Genomic DNA, 20412 nt, shown 5'->3' with positions numbered 1-20412 from the left:
AAGGCAAGCAAGAAGCTTCTTCTGCAAGTATTAATCTTCTTTCTGACGTCTTCTTTCTTCTGTCTTCAGCCACTGGATAAGGCCTCTCCCCAGACTTCTGATGTTCTGTGGGGGCCTTGGCTTTTTAAAAGGTTATCTGGTCATCGCAGAACACACGCCAAAGAGTTAAATGCTATAGCAACCAAACAGATTGGTGTCTTTATGACATCACTGGTATTGGCAACCAAGCTTCCATTGGTGGAACTCAGAACAGTGAAAGTCAGAGGAGAGGCCATATCCAGTGGCTGAAGATAGTAGAAAAGAAGATGAAAAAAAGATTCATACTTACAGAAGAAGATTCTTTAATCAAGGGCTTAGATCAAATTGAGGATCAATCGGCACCAGGCCATGACTAGTCTTGGATTAAAAGTAGGCCATTGGGCCTGGATTAGTTTTAAATAGTTTTGTAATTTTTTATCTGGCTTGGGTTTATTTTTTATGGGTTCTTTTTTTTAAATTGGCCACCATGCCTTGGATTATTTTATTTTTTAATGGTTGGGCATTGGCATATTTATTGGATTAGTTCCAGGGGCTCAATCCTGAAGAGGATACTGGTCTTCAACATTGGTAGGGTAAGTGATCGTCTTTTATTTCAGGTTTCCATTGTGCCAATGTGACTACCTTGGTTCTCCTTGAAAGGGCCAAGTAGCCCAACTGACACTTAATAGATTAATTTAACTCATGATATATTTAGGGGGTTTTGTGTAGAATTCATATATTGTATATAGTAATTTTAGTTGATATTGATGTATGTAAATATAATGTTTTATTTGATGTATGTTATGTGTTTATATTGTCCAAAAACCCTTCTGTATAAGCAACATTTGGCTAATAGGGCTTCTGGCCATTGCTATAGAGGGAAGTCAGATTTGTTGGGGATGCGGCTAGGAGGGTGAGTTGTGGGCGTAGTTTTACCGGGAAGGGTGGTTATGCCCCCCGGGGTATGGTGGTGGAGGTTAACCCTTTGCTTGCCTTAGCGGTTAGTAAGGCATTGAAGGGGTAGGTAGTGTAGTGTTAGGAAGATATTAACCCCTTTGGTGCCTGTTGTATGCATTATTAGCCATAGGCATCAAAGGGGTAATGTATTGTCTGCCATAGGGTTTGCAATAACTGTTATGACATAACCCTATGACTGGGTTACTCGTAATTACTGCAGCACTAGTGCAATTCTTTTATATTTTTTCTCCAATGTTTATGGCCATAAAATTGTCGTAACAGCACCCAATATTTTTTTTGTACCAGGTGTGATTTTAACTCCTGTTTAACGAAATAGTGAACACTGTTGCAATATACTTGCAAATTTGCAGGACTTTAAAACTCCTGGAAATTTTTGAATAGCTGGTATTGTAAATTTAAAACAGGCTGATAATTGGTTGTGGTGGCTCTTACTCTGGACGAGTGCAGAATGGCATTGAGAAATACTGGCAGTCACAGTGCAAAACTAATTTGTACAGAAGTAACATCATGCATTAGCTGTACAATTTGGATAGAAAGTACAGGTACAGTATAAAGAAGACAGTGCTGTAATAACATAGTAACATGTTTTTTATGAGAACTCTCACACTCAGGGGCTTATGCAGAGAGGAACGTTAAAAAAGTTTAAAATGGCTGTAAAATAGCCACAGATTTGCCGTTAGTGAAGGTGTTATGCAGGGAACGTCGTTAACTCATTTCGGCAAAAAACTGCAAATTGCCAACTTTTCCTGGCTATTTGAAACTCGCCATATTAATGCACATATTGGCGTGTTCCAGCGATTCGGAGCTTCTGGAATACCACGCTATATTAGCATGGAGAGTTTCAGGTTCTCGCCACGAGTTTGGCGAGTTTTACGGCACTTTTAAAAATCGCGCCTTTTTCTCCCGAGTTTAAGGATTTCTGGCTAGTTTTTTCGCCAGAAGATGGCGCTATTTCCTTATCTATGCTCTCTGCATGAGCCCCTCAATCTTTCATTGTCCTTTCCCTCTCTTCTGTACAAGCACAGTGAGTTGCAAACTTGTCACTGCTTAAAATAGATGTTTACAGATCAACTGAGTGCAGCAACGCAGGGTGGCAGGTGACGGATTAAAATCTGTGATACACAACCCAGATATACATGCAAACGACGCACACGGACACTCACTCTGAACATTTATTTCACACAAGGTAAGTGTTTGATCTCTGAACATTATGGTGATTTAGCTAGAGACTCCCTCTGTTTCACTTGTGCTATCAAGTGCTGCTTGAAGTGGCCTCCTCAAGTGTAGGGAGATTGTGGCTCTGGTTTTCTTCATCGTTGTTGCTTAAAGCCTATTGGATCGTTCGATTGCCTCAAATAGTAATATTGCCTGTACTAAAGTTGTGTAATGTAATCTGTTAGAACCACAGAGGCTTATCCGGTTTCATGTGGAATACAATGCAATGTAGGTTGTGATATTGGTTCCAAGTCTGTGGTAAGATATAACTGCTTATGAACAAGGTCTTACAAAGTAGTACTCCACCGTCATGCCGACTTGTAAGCCTCAGGCTGCTGTGGGAGTGTGGATGACAGAGAAAAAGATAAAACAAGTATAATGCTAGAGGTGCAGTGATTTTAGAGACAATAGATAATACAGTTGGTGTAGATAAACATAGAAGTTCCACATGCGCTAGCCTCTTCACAATAATATGGGTCAAAGATCCCAGATAATCAATGCAGTTCCCCTGTGCAGCCTTGATATGTGCGAGTGCTCTGTTCACTTGCCGGGGGAGACCCAGAACAGACCTCCAAAGACAGGAAAACAAAAAGACATGACACTCAAGGAGTATATGTAAAGACAAGCAATTTTAAAAGTATAGAATATCCAGACATAATTAATAACGGAACTCTGTAGAAGGATCGCACAATGCGTAGATGAAATGTCCCCTGAAGCCGGTGTGACGGTGAAGGGGTACCCAGGCCATGAAATAAAGGCATTCTGCTCGGCTGGGTTCCCCTGGGTCAAATAAAGTGTCTGTGAAGTGTCAGTTCTGCAGCCCAGGGCTGGCTGCAGTTCTATTAATATGTAAGAATATGTCTAAAATGAGTCCGCTAGGCATAAGGGGCCTCTAGCACTGTTTAAAGGGTTAATTGAATCAGCGTGTCTGTGGTTATGTGTTCGCGCCCGGCATTACAACACTGTATCACTGTGTAACCGCAAACAAGCAAGAAAAGACTTAACAGCAAGTTTAAGTGGTCTGCGGTCAGGGAAAGACACTGAATCGCAACATTGTATGATGTGGTCTCCCCATTCAATTAAGGTCAATTGGTAAAGTACATCTGCGGTTATCGTTTGCGGACGGGGATTGCAACATTGCATCCGACCAAAAAACGCAGACCGGGGAAAAGTTTAACCACAACCCACATCATAGCCATCACCCGATTAAGCAGCTAACTTTGGATAGGAACGTCCTAGCTTTCTAATTTTTGGTGTGCAGAGTGCTAGGGGGTAGACATATAATATAGTATAGTTATTATGACTGTAACATTTATTTAAAGGTATAAATGGGAAGTATCTAGGAGTTTAATACTTTAAAGTTATAGGAACCGGGTCATTTACATTTCAGTCAGACAGGACAGTGATACATTAAGCATGCACCATTGTCATGTGTGGTCAGGGATGAGTCATGTATAATGTCAGTCAGGACTTCTGAGACCCCCTGTGGAGCAGGCTCCAGAGTGTCTGCAAAAGTCTGTGGCTTCAAAAGACACCGACCTGGGTAAACTGCTAAATGTCAGGAAATATACTTAAACTGTTTGCCTAGCAGATGTCTGGGCATCCTGGAGAAATAGCTGCAGGACAGGGACTTTGGGAGCAGGAGATTAAGGGTGGATATTAGGGAGCAACTAGGGTTAAAAAGTTATCAAACAACACACAGAACCCCAGCAAGCTCTTTTTGGGAACCCCTGAGCCCCCCAAAAATATAAATGTATATAAGTGTAAAAAGGAGAGCTATTAAGCGTGGCAAATGATTACAACACGCGACAGAGAAGCCCATTGCTACATCCAATATGACAAAAATACACAGTAAAATACTTATATTTTCTCTTGAAAAAGGGTAATTTAGTTTAACCCTTTGGCCAAAGCATTATAAGCTTGTGAGCCACGACAAGGCAGACCCTGTTCACAGGTCCTAACACTACCAGATAAAATACTAATATACTTCTATTAGGATTAAAATTCTCATTTACCTCTATTAGGAGGGAGAAAGACCAAAATTGGATTTATATCCAGTAAAATGAAAGGAACCTGCTGACTTGGGAAGTGGGGAGGAGCGGGCTTAAAACCTGGGAAGGAGGAGCCAATAACCTCCAACGGCTGAAACAGCTGAAAATAAGTTAACAAACAACACACAGAACCCCAGCAAGCTCTTTTTGGGAACCCCTGAGCCCCCACAAAATATATATGTATATAAATGTCAAAAAGGAGAGCTATTTGAGCGTGGCAAATGTATACAACAAGCGACAGAGACGCCCAATGCTACATCCAATATGAAAAAAATACACATTAAAATACTTATATATTCTCTTGAAAAAGGGTAATTTAGTTTAACCCTTTGGCCAAAGGGTTAAAACGTGTATTAAGTGTTGCTGACTGGGGTAGCTGGTAGTACTGTTATGTTACCCGCAAATAGTGTATAATTTGCGAGTACCCATCTGTACATAAGGACGGGATGGGCTATGGAAGTCCAATGTAAATCTATGGGGATTCTGTGCTCTGCGACCATGTTCTAGGGACTATGTTGTACAGTATTTCCAGCCCAATGTTAAAGCAGAGTAAATAGGTGACCTGTTTTGAGGCTTTTCGTGTCCAAGAGACATGAAACTTCGGGAGTGTAAGTTTTAGGTGGGATATTTGGGTCGAAATGTATTCCTTCTGTTTGCAGGAGTTCGGGGGACAAAGTTACCGGAGGTCCAGTAATTCTCCCAGACGTCCGTGCATGATTTGCGGGTATGCCATGTGAATTACACCGGGGCTTTCCAGTGTCCCACAGAATCCTAGTTTTCGAGCCCAAGTATCCCAGACCCATTTCCCTCACAGTTCTAACGTTCCCCAAGGGCTATACTTTATTAAAGTACGTTTTATAATGTTTTATACTGTAGGTATTAATGTTTGATAACGTATGTATGAGTGTCTATGCTGTCAGCCTGGGCATTTACATAGGTGCCAAGATATCTGCATAGACATTAAAGTTCAAAGGAGGAAGGATGTCCAGATGTTAGAGTACTGTTTAGTGAGCAGGGAAAGGCTGAGTGCCAGTTCCAGAGAACAGGGGACACCCAACTGGGGCCCCTTTGTGACTGCCAGACCTGGTGGAGCCGGCAATGGGTTAGCTGGGAGAAGATGCTGCTTGTTTCCCATTGGCTAATTTATATTTCCCGCCCACCCGTTTTTTCAAGCCGCTTAGCATGCCCCCTCCTCTGACGTCAGCAGCCAGATGAGCCCTGTTCTGATTGGCTGGTGGGAAAAGTTCCCACGCCCTGATTGGCCGCTGGTCCCTGTTCCATGTTAGACATAGGTCACCCAGGTCTATGTAAGGGACTGCCCAATCAGAGATCTCTCTCTCAGACTTACAGGCAATCTTGGGACTTGGTCCAGTGAAGCACCGACAGGCTTTCCCAGGTGTTTTGCTCGCAATAGCAAAGCACTAGACATTAAGTTGCCCGGGAAGCCTAGCCTAGCTGAGGACAAGTTCTGAGGAATAATGTTACTTGTTCCAGGCTTATCCAGTGACGTGGAGTGGACAGGGTAAGCCTTTTCTGAAGTAGGCGTCCTGCACCTATTTGAGGCTAGTTTACACCTCCAGACTCTCCGTAAGTGTGTATTCTGTCTGCATTTTGTATTTCATTTGTGTGTACGCGGGTTTACCCGAATAAACCTAATTTTATTCCACTATCTTGTTTTGCCTAGTGAATGATCCCAGAAAGATTTAAATGTGTTATAAGTCCTGGTCTCCCGTGACAGCTAGAATGATTGAAGTTCATGGTATCATACCACTACTAGTGGATAGGGTAAGTAAACATGGGCTCAGCAACAGGGAGCAGACCCCAATGACTGGAGCAAGCGGTACTGCCCGGAGCATATCCATAGGGATGGGCTCTATGCCAGAATACGAGAAAGGCGAAATGCGTAGGGTTTTATGATCCTCTGTGGACCTCGTAGCCAGTAACCAGGACATCTTACTCCAGCGGGCCACCGTACTGCTTTGAGTGCAGACGCGGAAGTGGATGATTCGGGTGATCCGGAGTGCTATGTGTGTGCCCTTATAACACTAGAAGAATGTGAGTGTATCTTTTCTGTCCCAGCTTTGCTTTCATATATAATAAAACTGTATTATGCTAGGTCCTCTCTATACATTTTTTTAAGAGAGGAGGAGATTGCAGAGACATTTACCATTATTACCTTAGTGTATGTGAGTGCTTTATTCACGTATCAGCACTGCACTTTATTTGGTTATTTGGGTATTTAAATAGTTTTTTTTATTGTTTTCACTCTATTGCGCTTAACTATTTCACATTTATTTATGCACACAGTTTCTAGAAACTATTTTTTTGAGCAGCACCGAGGAGCACAATTATATGTAATTTATTGTATACTTTGGTGAAATATTCAGTTTGCGTTTCTTTTTTCAAACTGAACATAGTCAGACAGGCAGAAAATCGGGCAGCAAGAAAGTCAGACAAATGGAATATGCGCTGATAGCACGGCTGAATGTAAAGGGCCAAAGACATTGATTGCCACCAGGAAGTGCAAGTGGTCATCTTATAAAAGAAGCCAGAAGGAGTATCCACGGGCTAATTAGCAAAAGGTGTGAGCAGTGAGCAGTAGAGCTGAAAAATATGCTATGGAAGTGGAGCTATCCAGAATCTGGTTTAGCTCATTACTAGAGCTGCTTCTGTGAATAGCAGCAGTGGGCTCTGTTCCATCCGGTCTTCATTAGGGAAGGTGTACATTTGTTGCAGAGATACATTTAATGGACCAACACATTTTTTTCATACAGGTAATAGTGTGTACAAAGCTTTTCAAATCTGACAGGTCTCCTTATGAAGGTTACTGAAGCTAGAAAAGAAAGGTTAAACAGGCCTTCTAAAAAGAAACAACGTAGGAATTAATGCTTTGTTTCAAGAAGGTATATTAATTTAATTTTGACTGCTGTGTTCAGTTTAACACATTTTTGTCAACAAAGCTACATTTGTTGCTCAAGGAAATGAATTGCTCATACTGTACCATTAAAATATGAATATGTTTCACTGTGTTGTTATATTGAATATCTTAAAAAAAACTCTTATCCCTTCCACAAAACAAACATTTAACTGTTCTACTACCTGGATGCAAGATACCTGCCACTGCTAACCTATAACCCACAACAAGGATAGAAGACTTTCTCTATTGCTGCTTGGAAGGTCCATCAAGTTCAACTTACTGTATGCTAAATTTGAATGACAGACACTTTATCCTATATCAGTATTTACAGTAAATTTACAGTATATTGATCCAGAGGAAGGCAAACAAAAAAACCCAGTGAAATATCAACCAATGATATCTCATAAGGGGAAAATAAATTCCTTCCTGACTCCAAGAATTGCAATTAGATTACTCCCTGGATCAACATCCTACTCATATTTACTTATTTGGTATATCCCTGTATACCTTTCCTTTCTAAAAAAAGATGTCCAACCTTTTTTTTTTTTAACAAATCTATTGTATCTGCCATCATTGTCTCCATGGGTAATGAATTCCACATTTTAACTGCCCTTACGGTAAATAACACTTTCCAACCTTAAGAAATGACCCCGAGACCTTTGTACTGACCTTGGGATGAATAGTTATTTTGAAAGCTCCTTGTACTGTCCATGAATACTTTTCCCAGAGGTTGTTAAATGCATTAAGAAACAGCAGTATAGACCAGTCAATATTGTACCTTAAGTTGAAGTTCTCTAAGTAGAAAATTCTTTAGCACTCGTAAGTACAGTATGTAGTTATTTTCAGTAAAGGTTTTTGTTATATGTGAATTTTAAGAAGCCGTCCCAAACATATACAGCTACATTTTGTAGGGCTTTTCTCTAAAAGACTTCAGTTCAAACTAAACATCTTTAATCTTCTAAAGTGCAGTGCAAAAAAGATGCAAATAATATTTAATTCAAACTTGCAATTCCACAAAACAAGTTGGAAACTCTGTATCAGAGTTATCCTCGATCTGCAAATAGAACTCCAGTTATATCTTTCTAACTGTGTAGGTCTGGCTATTTCTATAATTAACAGTGGCACACTGCCATTGTTGCGTTTTTCTAAGACTGGATTCTGTGAGAAGACACCTGTTACTTGGAAGATTAGCACTGCTATGCGATATGGATAACTGGTCTGTTAACCATTTTTGTTTGTTAAGGGAATAGGCCATAGGGAGCCTAACTGACAGTGAACATGACATTTTACTCTACAAAACTACTGCATATAACGGATGTCAGTTCTAGATCTCGGTTCAAGCCATTTACTACTGGAGAAATCAAAAGCTTATTTGTCTGAAATGCACTCCAAGGCCTTCCAGTGGCTAAGACATTTACTGTACTAACACAGTTAGGAAACAGATCTGTGACTAAACCTTTCTTTTACTTTCTCTCCTCAAACAGACTACAGTTCTGCTGTCAGAGAAACAATGGCGACCTCACGCTTCTCATGCCGTGAGTCCAGGTCCCTTGTCACAGGGTCTTCCGAAGTAAGCAGCCACCCTGTGCTGAGTGTGTTCGAGCTGGAGAAGCTCCTTTACAGTGGAAGGGCAAAATGGCACCATGCAGATGAGGTTTGGCCAGGATTGTACTTGGGAGATCAGTAAGTCATCTTTAGCATTGCAGTTGTTTTCCTTCTACTCAATAGGACACTCCCTAAGCTCTGCATACTTTGGACCTCCCATTTTTGGGGGAAAACATCTGTCTCTTTGAATAGATGAGTACAAGTAGATGTAAAATACGGCTTCCTCATAAATGTTAGGCCCATTACAGAATCATTAGTTAACATCATCAAGTATGGATAGCCACATTGGGGAAGATTAATCAAACTCCATTATGGGTTAATGCACTCGATCCGGAGTTAACACACATTAACCTCAATAGGAGCTAACGCCAGCTCAGGTGCATTAACCCTTAATGGAGCTTCATGAATCTGGGGGTAAGTATTGGTAGAAATAATGCAACAATCACAACTCAAACAGAATAACCTAGAAAGCTGTATTTAATATGGCTATGAATTTTACTGCAGGCCATGACAGGCAACATGGAAGCTGGGAAGATTTTGTATAAAAATGATTACAGCTCTCAAACGCAGATTCACTAAACTCTGTAAAATCAGGGCAAATAATGTGACGTTACCTAAATCGGGAATATATATTTGCTTTGAGTTTTACAGCTTACTCAGAGGCAAATTATATGCAACTAAAATAACATTAAGGTAATAGAGTTCATTAAAATAGGGTTAAAGTCATGTTATTTCGGGGTATTGCTACGTTATCTTCAAATAACGTGATCTTATTTATGTCTTGGTGTTACTCCCAGCCAGACAATATAATAGGGCTTTCAAAGGAAAAGGAACACTACATTATTTAAGACATACTCCCCACCATACTGTACACTGACACGCTTTTGACCTACTTCAGAGGCTGGATGGGAGTAACACCAGGATTAGGTATGACTTAAATACCATAAGATTATATTTTTATTTTAACATTAACTGAACTTCTTATGCTTTCTTTAGAGAGTGTAGTCTTCAGTGAAGGGGATCACAGGTCCACGTTTGGAAAAAGAAATAGCAAAAATGTGTAATACGTTCAGATGGAAAAGGTAATATATTTAGGCATTTCAGAGAAACATACTCTCTCTGAAAGGAGCTAGGGGTTCGTCTGCGACTTCGGAGATGAATACCCCATGTGGTAATCGGATGTCGGAGTGTATGGGTCAGATGGTTATCAGAGGAATATAAAGGAACAACCAAGAGTTCAAATTGTCTGGTATAAATGTATAAACAATAAAATACAATAAAATGTGCACTTACAGGATGCACATGGAATAGGCGCATTAGAAATATCCATGAGGGACAGCGCCGTTCACTAGACCTCTACCGCGGTCTCGATGTCCGCCTGGGGAACCGTGCAGTCACGCAGCTGATTTGATGCAGCTGATTGGATGCGCCGTGCAGCTGATTGGATGCTTCCTCACTGTTACAGAACTTCTGGTCGCGTCACTGTGTGCTGTGCAGCTGCAAGAACACTGTTCTGATGCCTAGCTGGCTTAACTCAACACCGTTTTGCCTGGGTTGGCTTTTTTGGGAGTCATACACATGGGTCCTCTTAGGTTTGGTGTATATATAGGAAATACCCCAATTAATCAATTAAACAATATAGCCAAATTGAAAAATCTAGACATTAGATATGTAGCCGAGTCCCCCCTACCCTGTCTCACCCTGCCCGGTGAGATGGGAACTTCTCCACTGTCCGTCCAGTCTTGTTGTTAGGCGCGCATGCGCATTATCAGGAGTTTGGCGGCCTTCTTGGATCTCGGGGTAGGTCACATGGGCGTCCCAACCAATGAGGCATGAGTGGCCAATTTGAGGAACTCTTGATATCCTCCGCTGGACAGAGAGAATTAAGTCACTCATCACAGAGCCTGGAAAGGGGACGGATGCGTCCAGAGAGCTAGTAAGCCCCTGGACTAGGCCAGACCTTTGCCCGCCAAGGCCCCAGTTTGGCCCCGATCACCCTTGAGAATAGTATTTCAGGGAAGGCCCTAGATAGGGACCCTTCCAAGCAGAACTGTAACCCACAGCACTGTGCCGCCGGACGAACGTCCACGCTGTGATCTGCGGCCTTCTGACAGGACCGGACGTGATCACCACCTGTAAGGCATGAGGGGATTTATGTTGGAGGCCCCGCTACGTGGGACCTGATCCAGTTCTGCCTCCCAAGTGTTCCCTGGTCAGGACCATTGACCATCAAGGTACCACTGTGCACCTACACTCACAGGGGGTAGCGCTACCTCACACTTGAGTGGGATTGTTCTGCGGACACCGGGGAACTAGGTGCCCAGGGTACCATCAGTACTTTGGGGGACCGCCATTGATGTTATTGCATTGAATTGTATTGTATTGATGTGATATATATTGTTATCTTTGTTATACTGCAATACAGTAACGTAGTTATATTATACCAGGTTGTATAGTAGTTATTGTGTCCTATGAGGAGTCATCCCACTTACGCTGGGATCCTCATATGTGGAGGTGCTGCACCACGAGATATAGCATCCCAGGCTCCCCAGAAGCAGAGGCTTTGGCCTCCTGTGAGCCTCACAGATAACAGCAGCTCGCGTAATCGCCCACAGTTTCTCATAGGCACAGGGAAAGGGGGTTACAGATATTGTAGTGGAAAAATAAAAACGATGGGACTGGTAAATGTAAAAGTAATTTATATAGAGAAGTAGCAAAATATTAATAACTCACATCAGGTGTAGGATACATCGGCACACCCGCTGTGAAGATCACAACAAAACGCAGTGCCTGGCTGGTAATGGTCCGACCTCTTAGCAAGGAATGTCCCGCAGGCATGCACAGCAGCTGAGTAAGGCACCGGCTCCTCGCAGGACAGCTGATCGGCTGCCGAATGGAGGCACCAGTGGTGACATAGCAGAGGGAGGGTGAGACAGGCTTTACGCGTTTCGTGTTATACACTTTGTCAGGGGACAGTCTCATGAAACCCATCAGGCAGCCAGATATAGGCAACCAAATTGGTAACACATGGTGCAAGGTAACAAAGTAACCAATGAAAAAATAAACAAAACGAACAATGAAAAAATACAAATAGTGACACTGGTACCAAAAAATGAAAAAAGCCATAAATAGCATATGAAAACAATAAAAATTGATGCTGGTACCAAAAATTAAAGCAATAAAAAACATATAAGAATACATCGAACACATAATTAAAACAAGTCATTCAAAAACAGAATAAAAAGTACATGTACAGAATACATACATATAACATATGGAAACATCAAAAATTGACGCTGGTACAAAAAAATTTAAGTAATATTTACTTATGTGTTCGATGTATTCTTATATCTGTTTTTATTGCTTTATTTCTTTAATTTTTGGAAGTCGGACCACTACCAGCCAGGCACTGCATTTTGTTGTGATATTTACAGCAGGTGTGGCGATGTATCCTATACTTGATGTGAGTTTTTAATATTTTGCTACTTCTCTATATAACCGACTTTTACATTTACCAGTCCCTCCGTTGCGCCCCTTCTTGTTTTTGTTCTCTAAGTATTGCCTCGTTGATCGCAGGAGGATTTGAAGCAGCAGGAGGGATCCTCACCAAGTAATTTACCTCATGCCTGGATTCAGCGCATGTGAAATTGTGTGCCTAGTGGGAAAATAACAATAATTTGCCAATTTAATAAACCCTTAACAATCATGGGGGTATAGGCATCCACTACTAAAATCCATAAATAAATATAACATATTAATGTAACAGGTATTCTTAACATATAAAAACATACATAAATTAACATGATTAATAACAAATCGATATTTAATTTGCATAATCAGATTATATCAATTGACAACGCTACTTATTATCAAGACCACAATCTGTAGGAAATATGCTTACATGTGATCTGTAATATTTAATGGTAATAACAAGGAGAGGGAAACCAATGTATATAAGAGTGTTCTTCTGGTGGGAAACCATTACCTCTTTCCATCATATTCTGTATCTATTATTGTAGTACTGTATATGTTAACCTGGAAACAAGGAAACATAACTATAGTCAAGAAAGTAGCCATAGACAATATTAAAATGTACAAATGAAATTAACATTTATAAATAATGAATTTAAGCTCACCCATAGATAAAGTTTAGTATTAAAGTAAAAACGTGATGCCATAAGGCTATTGACCAGAATCGATAGCCGGTCTTAGATAAAGGGGATAAACAATTTGGCAATCAAATAGGGAGGATGGAAGACAATCTAATAATTCAAGTATGGAGGATGAAGAACGATCTAATTGATGGAATATTTCCGTAGCTTCCAGTGTGCAATGACTGTAAGCGTATTACTAGGCATATAATAACAGTGTTACCAACAGTGCCTCTTTGCTCAAGATACAATATATTAAAACCTCCAACAGTCTATTAGTTAAACCTTAGTGTTAGGGCAAAAAATCCCTATATCACTAATCACTATGTCCTAAAGCATATTTCGTACAGTGGAAGCCCTAATAATCCCAATAATAGATAATAACACATATTACTTGGACACATCTATATAGCTGGACCATGATTAATGTTGCGTTCTAGGTGGGAGTGAGAGATATAAAGATCCAGAAAAATACATATTAATGGTCAGAGTTACACATATAAATAAGGTATTTATGTATTGTATCAATCTCTAAATGAAGATTTTGTTGATATAATATAATTATTGTCTAAATCTTAGACTCTAGTTTAAAATTAACCTCATACTGGACACTTTATGAGGTTTCAAGTGTCCTGATGGTGTAGTGTCTTCCAGAGAATCTGAATAAACACATTAATAGGAGTAAATGTCCCAAATGATGGACTTCAACTAGGAGTAGATCATCATACACTCCGACATCTGATTAAATCACAAGGTACTTACCTCACCAGTCCCAGACAAACCCCAAGCTCCTTTAATAGATAGTATGTGTCTCTGAAATGCCAACATAATTTGGTTAATGTGGGTAGACTATCCATCCCCTACTATACATTACCTTTTCTATCTGAACGTATTACACCATGTTTGCTATTTCTTTTACAAAACGTGGACCTGTGCTCATCGTTGCAACAGCACTTCAGCACTTTATATATTTATGTGTTGGATATCTCTTTTGTGAGTTCACATATTAGTGTGTTAGCTGAAAATATTGGCTAAATATTTACTTTGTTACATTTTAAATGATCACAGTAATACCCTTTTTACACCTCCTCTTTTGCATTCTTTAGACCAGGGGTTCTTAAACTTTCGTACTTTAATCACCCCTAAGGGACCAACAAGGTCCCCAGTGACCCACTACCAATAATTTTATATATGACGTACCAGTATTATTTCAATATTTTTATGTCATATGAACAAAGGAGTTCAACCTCACCAGAAACTTGCCTGAAACGTTCAGTATAGAGCCCTCTCTTTATAGTAAGTACGTGTAATGAACAGAGACGTATATATGTGGCGGGAGATAAAGAGGTTTTTTTTTTGTAACAGCCATGTGCTATTTTAACAGAATAAAAGAAATAAAATGTTACAAATAAAGAATGGAAACGAATGTCGAGATCATTTTTTATATTCGAAAAATGTAATCTTCATCAAATCCCAGCACCTTCTCAATCCCCCACTGAACCCCCTTAATCCCCCCTCCTCCCCCCCCCCCCCCCCCCCCGTGGAAGAAATCACCCCTGGTTAAGAACCCCTGCTTTAGAGAATACCATTAATGTTACGTTAACTGAGGTTAACACTTGTCAATGGCCTTACGGCGTTTTCTGAGTCTGGGCCGTAGTTTTTGATTCAGCCATGTAGATTGTAACAGCTTGATCAGTAACATTGAGTGCCCACTAGATGGCACTATCCGTATACAAAATGTGTTCTTTTTTTACAAGGGGAATAAAAATGGCATACGTAATCATTCAATGTCATGCAACAACAAATAGAAATAAGTATCATTAGAAAGTTGCCTGTTTCAATACGGATTTGCACAGGAGATTTGTTTACGTTAGTGAGCTATATATATGTTGCATTAAATTCATTTTTGCTCAAAACATGTCCTGCATGTGATTCTGCCAGGGCCAGATAATGTTAACCAGCATGTACTGTACTGTATTTAATTGAAATGTCTCTTTTTCTGAGTCCAGAGAAATAGCTGCCAACAAAAGTGAACTGTCGCAGATGCATATCACTCACATCCTTAATGCCTCACACAGCCGATGGAGAACAGGAGAAGAGTACTACAAAGAAATGAATATTTCTTACTTGGGCATAGAGGCTCAGGATTCACCCACTTTTGATATGAGTATCCACTTCTGTCCTGCTGCAGACTTCATCCATGCGGCGTTGAAAATGAAAAGAGGTGAGATGCAGACAAGCAGCGGAAACAAAATAAAGTCAAACATTACAATGGGTAAAAAGGGAGAAGTGACAGAAACAGGCGACATACAAATGAAATGTGTCAAAATTACTTCAATCCTTGAGAAGGATTTAGAAGTGCTTGTAGACAGCTTGTAGTGCCCAATGTCAGGCAGTGGATGCAAAGGCAAATAAGATCTTATCTTGAATTAATCGGGGTATAGATGGAAGGGACAATGCATAATTATGCCACAGTATAAAGTATTAGTTAGAGCAGCAGTGCGCAAAGTAGGGGGCGCGTTGCAGGGGCCCCGCGCTCTTCCCCCAAGGCATTTTAATTAAATGCCGGGGGATCGCGTGAGGCCCCTGCAACTCTAAACTTACCTTCACTCTGCCGGTGTCAGGACTTATGTCCAAGGCAACACGGTATCAAATTATGCCACGTAGTCGTGTGACGTGACATCACATGTATCAAATGATGTCGCCGTTGACGTGACGTCACATGATCCCGCTGCGTCATTTGATACCGCGTGAGGTAAGGGGGGCGAGCAACTCCGGAGCAGAACAGGCAGAGTTTGCGCGTCCCTGAGTTAGAGAACACCTTGAATATGGAGTACAGTTTGGGGCACCACTCCTTAAAAAAAGACATTATGGAAGTAGAAAAAGTGCAGAGAAGAGCCACCAAATTAATAAAGGGGATGGAAAATCTGATTTATGAGGAGAGGCTAGATAAATTAGATTTGTTTACATAAGCAAAGAGGCATCTTAGAGGGGATATGATAACAATATACAAATATATTCAGGGACAATACAAGGAGCTTTCAAAAGAACTAGTCATCCCAAAGGCAGTACAAACGACACAAGGTCCCTTAAGGTTGGAGGAAAGGAGATTTCAACAGCAACTATGGAAAAGGTTATTTAAAGTAAGGGCAGTTACCATGCAGAATTGATTACCCATGGAGACTGTGATGGCAGATACAATAAATATCTTCAAAAAAAATGTTGGGCGTCTTTTTAGAAAGGAAAGGTATACAGGGATATACCAAAAAAAAAAAAAAGTTGCGTGTGCTGTGCACGCGCTTAGTAAGTGAAACTTCTTTGTCTTTTGTCACTGTTTTGTCACAGAAATTGTATTTGTAAGAATGATATTTTTAATGAAAAATAAAAAATACAATTTCAGTGCCAAAACACAAAGAAGTTTGACTTAGAACACGGGTTTTAGCTATTTGCACTTCTATATTTATTGTAACTGGGAATTCCGTGTGTGTGTCAGTGTGTGCGTGTGTGTGTCAGTCAGTGTGTGTGTGTGTGTGTGCGTGTGTCAGTGTGTGTGTGTGTGTGTGTGTGTGTGTGTGTGTGTGTGTGTGTGTGTGTGTGTGTGTGTGTGTGTGTCAGTCAGTGTGTGTGTGTGTGTCAGTCAGTGTGTGTGTGTCAGTCAGTGTGTGTGTGTGTCAGTGTGTGTGTGTGTGTGTGTGTCAGTCAGAGTGTGTGTCAGTCAGTGTGTGTGTGTCCGTGTATGTCAGTCAGTGTGTGTGTGTCCGTGTATGTCAGTCAGTGTGTGTGTCAGTCAGTGTGTGTGTGTGTCAGTCAATGTGTGTGTGTGTCAGTCACTGTGTGTGTGTGTGTGTGTGTGTGTGTGTGTGTGTGTGTGTGTGTGTGTGTGTGTGTGTGTCAGTCAGTGTGTGTGTGTGTGTGTCAGTCAGTGTGTGTGTGTGTCAGTGTGTGTGTGTGTGTGTGTGTGTGTCAGTCAGAGTGTGTGTCAGTCAGTGTGTGTGTGTCCGTGTATGTCAGTCAGTGTGTGTGTCAGTGTGTGTGTGTGTCAGTCACTGTGTGTGTGTGTGTGTGTGTGTGTGTGTGTGTGTGTGTGTGTGTGTGTGTGTGTGTGTGTGTGTGTGTGTGTGTGTGTGTGTGTGTGTGTGTGTGTGTGTCAGTCACTGTGTCTCTCTCAGGTGGAGATTGTCTGAGCTGTCCCTGTCCCTGAGTCCTCCGTCCCTGAACCAGCCTCCCTCTCTCCTCCCCTCCGGCGGAGGTATGGAGACACAACCACCCTTCTCTCCACCTCCCCCCCCCAGCAGAGGTATGGACACGGAGGGCGTGTGGGGGGAATGTCGCCGCTGCCAGCCACTTCTGCGCATGCGTGGCATCCGTCAGCGGCACCATCAGAGCTGCGCATGTGCGGCATGGCAGCGGGCGTGTGGGGGGATCGTCGGCCGTTAGGAGCGGCGCCAGCGGCAATATGTCAGCGGCCGTGTGGGGGGAGTTAGGAGCCGTTAGGAGCAGCGCCGGTGGCTATCGCCGCTGCCGCATGTGTCAGCGGGCGTGTGGGGGGAGCGCAGCCATTACGTGATGTCATTTTCGTGTCGCATTTTCGTCTCCATCTCTCCAGTTTTGTCCCATCATGACCAGGTGCCACAAAAGAAGTTTCACTTCAAAAAGTAAACATGGGAATGATGTTGATCCAGGGAGAAATCTAATTGCCAATTTTTGAAGTCAGGACAGAATTGATTTTCCCCCTTATGAAATTTCATTACACTGGGGGGTTTTGTTTGCCTTCCTCTGGATCAATTTACTTTAAGTACAAATATAGGATAAAGTATCTGTCTTCTAAATTTAGCATAGGTTGAACTTGATGGACGTATGTCTTTTTTCAACCTCATCTACTATGTCACAACATAAAAAAAGGTTGGACATCTTTTTAGAAAGGAAAGGTAAACAGGGATATACCAAATAAGTAAACATGGGAAAGCTTATGATCCAGGGAGAAATCTGAGTGCCGTTATTGGAGTCTGGAAGGAATTTAGGTTTTCACCTTAAGAAACATCATTGGATAATGTTTCACTGGGGTTTATGCTTGCTTTCCTCTGGATCAACATACTGTAAATATAGTACAAATATTGGATGAGTGTCTGTCATCTAAATTTAACATACCGTATTTCCTCGATTGTAAGACGCACTATCGATTTGGCCCTTAAAATCGAGGAAAATTACTTTTTCACTATCCATGTTTCAGGAGAGGTCCCATGACAGCGGAGGATGAAGCGGGCGGCGGCTGGAGAGGTCCCACGTCTGCAGATGGTTGAAGATGGACAGTGTGCGGCGTGAGTGCGGCGGTGGCAGGACAGGTCCCAAGTCTGCAGGTGAATGAAGATAAAACAGCGGGCGTGCGGTGGCGGTGGCGGCGGGATATAATAGCAGGAGAGCTGAACAGGAGCAGAGCGGCATCGGGGAACGACTGGGGAAGAGCGCACTGTAACCGGAAGTCAGACACCAATCAACTTCCGGTGTTACAGTGTGCACCTCCCCAGCCGTTCCCCTATGCAGCTCTGCTCAGCTCTCCTGCTATTATGATATCCTGCTGCCACCGCACGCCCGCTGTCTTATCTTCATTCACCTGCAGACTTGACACCTGTCAAGTCTGCGTCCGCACTCCCGCCGCACAACCACCAGCTGTCCATCTTCAACCATCTGCAGACGTGGGACCTCTCCTGCCACCGCCGCATGCTTCGTCCTCCGCTGACATGGGCCCTCTCCTGAAACATGGTAAGTGAAAGAGCACTGTAGGCACTTTTTTTTTTCTTTTAATTTTTTTAATACATCGATTCTAAGATGCACCCCAATTTCAGACATGTGAAAATCAAAAAAAAAGGTGCGTCTTACAATCGAGGATATAGGGTAGGTTGAACTTGATGGGCATGTCTTCTTTCAACCTCAACTGCTGTGTATGTATGTAAATTAGCAGCAGATGGTCCCTAAAGTGGAACATTAAGCATTGAAAGGAATTAACCCCCCCCCCCTCCTCATATTATTGTTTCCCAAACCAGTGTGTTCATCTATCAACTGTAAACTATAGAAAAAATAAATGAAAAATTAGGCCTTTATATGTGTTTACTGTAGTCTTTCATCATAAAAATTCCATGAAAACAAATCCAATTTATTTGGTTCCTATTTCACCTGGTAGAGTACAAAAAAAAATCAGTTGGGCATTTCAGTAGAACCCCATCTTCATGTGTTTCCTATAGGCAGAAGGTCAGAATGGCGTGGGATTCCCTCATCCCAAACGAAACCTAGTTGTGTATGTAATTTGTGCCTTTTTGCTTGACAGGCAGGATCTTGGTCCACTGTGCTGTAGGTGTCAGCAGATCTGCAACACTAGTCCTTGCCTACCTCATGATACACCACAGCATGACTTTGGTTGAAGCCATTACAACAGTTAAAGACCACCGAGGAATAATCCCTAACCGAGGTTTTCTGCATCAACTGGTGACACTGGACAACGCCTTGAGAAGAAGACGTTGACTTTCTCTGTAATCCGTCATAGATTGGAGTGTGATTCCCTAACCACGGAAAATATCAATACTTATTTACCCTGTAGTCTATTTCCATACTACAGAACATTATTTGCAGCCTACTCACATTTCAAATAACAGAACCATGGAGTTTAACTATTATTCTCTTTATTTTTACTAAGTAGATATACGTATATTTTTTCTTTGCATGGTTAATGCTAATAGTAAGACTACTTAGTTTAATAACTTTATTATAAATGCTAGCTATGCACTTTATTCTTCTAAATTATGATCAATTTTACTCTCAGTGAAGTGGTTCAATTTTATTAGTACAACTGTTTTGCTATTCTATGTAGCATGCTATATAGTCAAGGATGATGCATTTATAGTAGTATTGTTGGAATTTTTTCTCAATAAATGCTTCATAATTATCTTAAAATAAAAGCCTTTGAGGCGTAAACATTGTATCTTTCTTGTAATAATTTTTTAAATACTAACACTTTTGACTATAATAATCTGAACTATTTTGCTCATTTTTTTCTCTATTAAAAGTATGTGATACGCAACTTGATTTGGCTACCTAAAACAGCACGACGATCTGCTGACATGCCGCTTTCCTCAATGACCAACTCGTTGTCTATCTGGGAGGCTAATAAGACTAAATACTCTCTCACAACGAGTAATTCTTCGATGTCCCCAATTTGGAACAATCCCAAGTTCGCTCCTGGCCTTCTGGAGGGAGATGCATCAATTTGGAAACAAAAAGGTTATATACGAATTAAAGATCTGGAGGGTTACAATAGCAAGATTAAAACGTTTGATCACGTCAGAGAAGAAAAAGATATACCCCACTCAGAATTTTTTAGGTACCTCCAGCTTCGAGCATTTTATAACAAATTTACCCCATCCCCCCCTGACGTCATTCGAAAGCTCTGTCTGGCAGAGACCGACACAAAGGGACTCACATCACA

The 20412-nt window shown here is 41.4% G+C and overlaps 1 protein-coding gene across 6 annotated transcripts; it reads left to right on the top strand.

Annotated features, from left to right (window-relative positions):
* The first annotated feature begins 2007 nt into the window (after positions 1 to 2007).
* On the top strand, positions 2008 to 19906 carry DUSP26 (dual specificity phosphatase 26). Of its 6 annotated transcripts, XM_075601389.1 has the most exons (6): positions 2012 to 2182; positions 5757 to 5849; positions 5947 to 6047; positions 8664 to 8862; positions 14945 to 15159; positions 19258 to 19906. In XM_075601389.1, the coding sequence occupies exons 4-6, from the start codon at positions 8690 to 8692 to the stop codon at positions 19449 to 19451; spliced, it is 582 nt and encodes a 193-aa protein (XP_075457504.1). In that variant the 5' UTR covers positions 2012 to 2182; positions 5757 to 5849; positions 5947 to 6047; positions 8664 to 8689; the 3' UTR covers positions 19452 to 19906. The 6 variants fall into 6 exon arrangements, with proteins under 6 accessions (XP_075457509.1, XP_075457508.1, XP_075457504.1 ...); XM_075601390.1 differs by lacking the exon at positions 5757 to 5849; XM_075601394.1 differs by lacking the exons at positions 5757 to 5849; positions 5947 to 6047 and having other exon boundaries at positions 2008 to 2182; positions 8664 to 8749; positions 14940 to 15159.
* Positions 19907 to 20412: the final 506 nt, after the last annotated feature.

Source organism: Ascaphus truei, chromosome 5, assembly GCF_040206685.1.
Source record: "Ascaphus truei isolate aAscTru1 chromosome 5, aAscTru1.hap1, whole genome shotgun sequence".
In the NCBI taxonomy this organism is placed as follows: domain Eukaryota; kingdom Metazoa; phylum Chordata; class Amphibia; order Anura; family Ascaphidae; genus Ascaphus; species Ascaphus truei.
Note: the sequence above shows the minus strand (reverse complement) of the source record. Positions and strands in the feature narration are given on the sequence as shown.